The 3,162-nt window shown below is 44.0% G+C and overlaps 1 protein-coding gene across 1 annotated transcript; it reads left to right on the top strand.

The window, feature by feature from the left end:
• The first annotated feature begins 1,320 nt into the window (after positions 1-1,320).
• Positions 1,321-3,162, top strand: LOC103703759 (bZIP transcription factor 11-like). Its single transcript, XM_008786729.4, is given in 2 exon segments — positions 1,321-2,602; positions 2,604-3,162. Coding segments are annotated over 2 exon segments (483 nt in total). The 5' UTR covers positions 1,321-2,365; the 3' UTR covers positions 2,850-3,162.

Here is a 3,162-nt window from a genome sequence, read left to right as displayed (position 1 = left end):
AAAATATTGAAACATGAAAAAAAAAAGAATTTAATTGGTGCTGCACTCTTCAACTTTGACCTAAAATTGTTGAGGAAGCAAGCTAGATTTTTGTTTTATATGCTAGGTTCTCTCTACATTCATGGCATGGAATTTTGGGAGAAGCAGGCCCTTTTTTTGTCCCTGAAAGGAAATTTTAGCAGCTTCTCACCCATAATTCATGCTGATTTTCTTCAAGCAGCCTCGGATGTGGTCCTCGCCAAAAGCCATTACTGTCACTTGGGGCCGAAACTTTTATCCTGCGCTCTTAGAATTTGGCACGAGGCATTGAATGTGGACGACTGTCAAGATATCCAACTTGGTAGAAAGAATTCGACCTCATCCTGCTCCCTCCAAGCTTCAAGTTGCCGCCCAACACACCAAATTCCTCTTAAGTTGAGAAAGACATTAAAAATAAAATACAAGAAAGAAAGAAAGAGAGAGAGGGAAGGGGAAGGAGGAAGGCTCCGCGGGGCTTGGGCCCTCGCGTGCGGCGGCGGCGGCGGACGCAGTTAATTTCGGTAACGGTAAAATCCTCAGAAAGGTAAAAGGCAAAGAACAATCCCACCACCAAACAGCCGGAATAGCCCAGTGATCTAAGGTAAAGATTCCTTATCTTGATAGGCAGTCACCGTCTCTGAATAAGGTTATAATTTTTTTTTGTTGCTACGAATAAGGTTATAATTTTGGATCGACTTTATTTCTTCTATAAAGAAGATAGAAAGAAAATTTGGGTTACGTGGGAGTGAATCCAGAGAGAAAGAATTACAAAATCAGAAAAATCAAAAAAAAATAGAGAACAAGGTTGAGAGAGAGAGTGAGTCTATGATTTTGGTGGTAGAGTAGATAAACTGGCTGGCATTTGAGCAGAGACTTTGATACAAAATGAAATACCCTGTTTGAGATGGGATTGGAAAAAATAATCCACCATTCATACAAGACTACAAGAGAGGAGCTTGAGAGGAGGAGATTAGAGAGATTTCCACCAAATATGCCAATGAAAACTAATAGCAATTTCAGAAAAGTCTTGTGGAAAGTTTTAATATTTTTAATTCAAACATGAAGGGTGAGGGCTGACTGGCAGTGATAGTGCTCTCCAATTCAGATAGGAATAATAATTCTGAATCGTTATTCCATGAAATGTGATAATAATTATTTTTAAGTTCCAGATTAAGGTGTTACAAGGGGCAGTTAAGGAAAGGTTTTGAGTTTTAATTACGAGGGCCCGGGCTTCTGCCCACCAGCTGGAATTGTACCCTTGCGGCAAATCCCATTTGCGCCGCCCCACATGCCTCCTCGCCCCTCCCAACAACCTCAGCCGGCACGAGATTCCAAGCCCTGCCGGCTGCCACCTCTCTCTCACGGACACACCCACCCCAAACCCTCCCCCCTGCTTTTTTTTTAATAATTTCTCAGCCTCCTTTTCTTTCTCATTTTCTTCTATAAATTCCACCCCCCTTGCGCTCCCAAAGCCTCTTCCCCTCTTCTCCTCTTCCCAATTCTACATTTCCTGCTCCCATTCCCTCCCTTCTTAAGCTCCGAGGTTCTGCCACTCTGTTCCCTGCTCTTCCGTGCCCCTGGAGGCCTCCCTTCCCATCTTTTTCTTAGAGGAACTGGCTTCCTCGATTCAAAATCGAGAGACCACCTCCCGAATCTGATCCTCTCGCCGCTGCTTTGCTTCGGTTGGTAGAGACGTCCCTCCTTTTAGGCTCTTTCGTCACCCTATTTCATCGACGGTGACGCTGTCCTTTTGCCTCTGGAGGAGTTTCATTGAGCCCTTCTCTCAAGATTGGTTTTTTTGGTGTTCCAAAACCGAAGACCCATCCCAAAAATCTGAGGTTCCGGTGCCAACGTCCAATCTTTCTTCAGATATTTGGTTTGAAGTTCTGATTTTCTTTCCTTTTTTAAATTAAAAATCTCTCCTTTCTGCCTTCTGTTATCTCTTTTTTGATTCTCTTCTCTGCAATTTCACATGCCGCATCCGTTCATATTGATTTTCTTAATTGATGTCGCCTATCCTAAGTGAAATCCTCCTCTCGGGGTTTATGATAAGTTCCTCACTTCGGCGCCGGACGCACTTGGTTCAATCCTTCTCTGTAGTCTTCCTCTACTGGTTCTATGTTTCTCATGAACTTGTTTTGAATTCAGAGCTATATTTCTATATAATTCTATAGCTGTCTATCTATCTATCTATCTATCTAGCTAGCTTTCTATCTGTAATCTCTGTCTTTATATACATATAATTTGCCAGTAATCCTCAATCCAAGCTCTATCTAGTCTTTTCCTGAATCACTATCTCTAAATAACTACCGTAAAGCTCTCGCTGGGTGCAAATAAAGTTGCAGTAATGGCTTCCTCTAGTGGCACTTCTTCCGGGTCCAGCCAGCTTCCTAATTCTGGCTCCGAGGAAGACTTGCAGGCTTTGATGCACCAGAGGAAGCAGAAGAGAATGCTATCGAACCGGGAGTCAGCGCGGCGGTCCCGGATGAGGAAACAGAAGCATTTGGATGATCTCATGGCCCAAGTTGGTCATTTGAGGAAGGAGAACAGCCAGATCCTCACAGCTCTCAACATCACCACACAGCAACTACCTGGATGTGGAGGCTCAGAACTCTGTGCTCAGGACCCAGATGATGGAGCTGAACGCAAGGCTTCAGTCCCTTGATGAGATCCTATGCTACATGAATGGTGGTGGTAACGATGGTTTTGGATTTGGTCTTCTCTCGAATGTCCTTGATGTCACGGACGACGGCTTCATGAGGCCATGGAGCCTGATGGCTGGGAGCTGCCAGCCCATCATGGCTTCAGCTGACATGTTTCAGTACCGTTAGACAAAGCCAAGAAAGGAGGGGCCTTTTGGCTTTGCTTTTGAGTTGGTGGTGCTTGTGATGGATGGTCCTACCGCTTGGCTTTATGTGTAGTTGAGTGGGAGAAGGACGATATTTACCTCTTTTTAGAGCTCCTAGGGACCGGAAAGTTGAGGGGAAGAAGGCTGAAAGCCATAAGGTGCGAGTCAAGTAGCAGTGGATTAATCACTAGATTTCTCTGGTCTGTATATGGGTTATGTTGATTATGCAGTCAGTCAAAGCTATGAGTGTATTGGTTTCTATTATTAATGATAATATTGACTTCTAGTATTGCTTC

This window comes from Phoenix dactylifera, chromosome 6, assembly GCF_009389715.1.
Source record: "Phoenix dactylifera cultivar Barhee BC4 chromosome 6, palm_55x_up_171113_PBpolish2nd_filt_p, whole genome shotgun sequence".
Classification (NCBI taxonomy): Eukaryota; Viridiplantae; Streptophyta; class Magnoliopsida; order Arecales; family Arecaceae; genus Phoenix; species Phoenix dactylifera.
The sequence above is the reverse complement of the archived record's forward strand: the minus strand, read 5'-3'. Positions and strand labels throughout refer to the sequence as shown.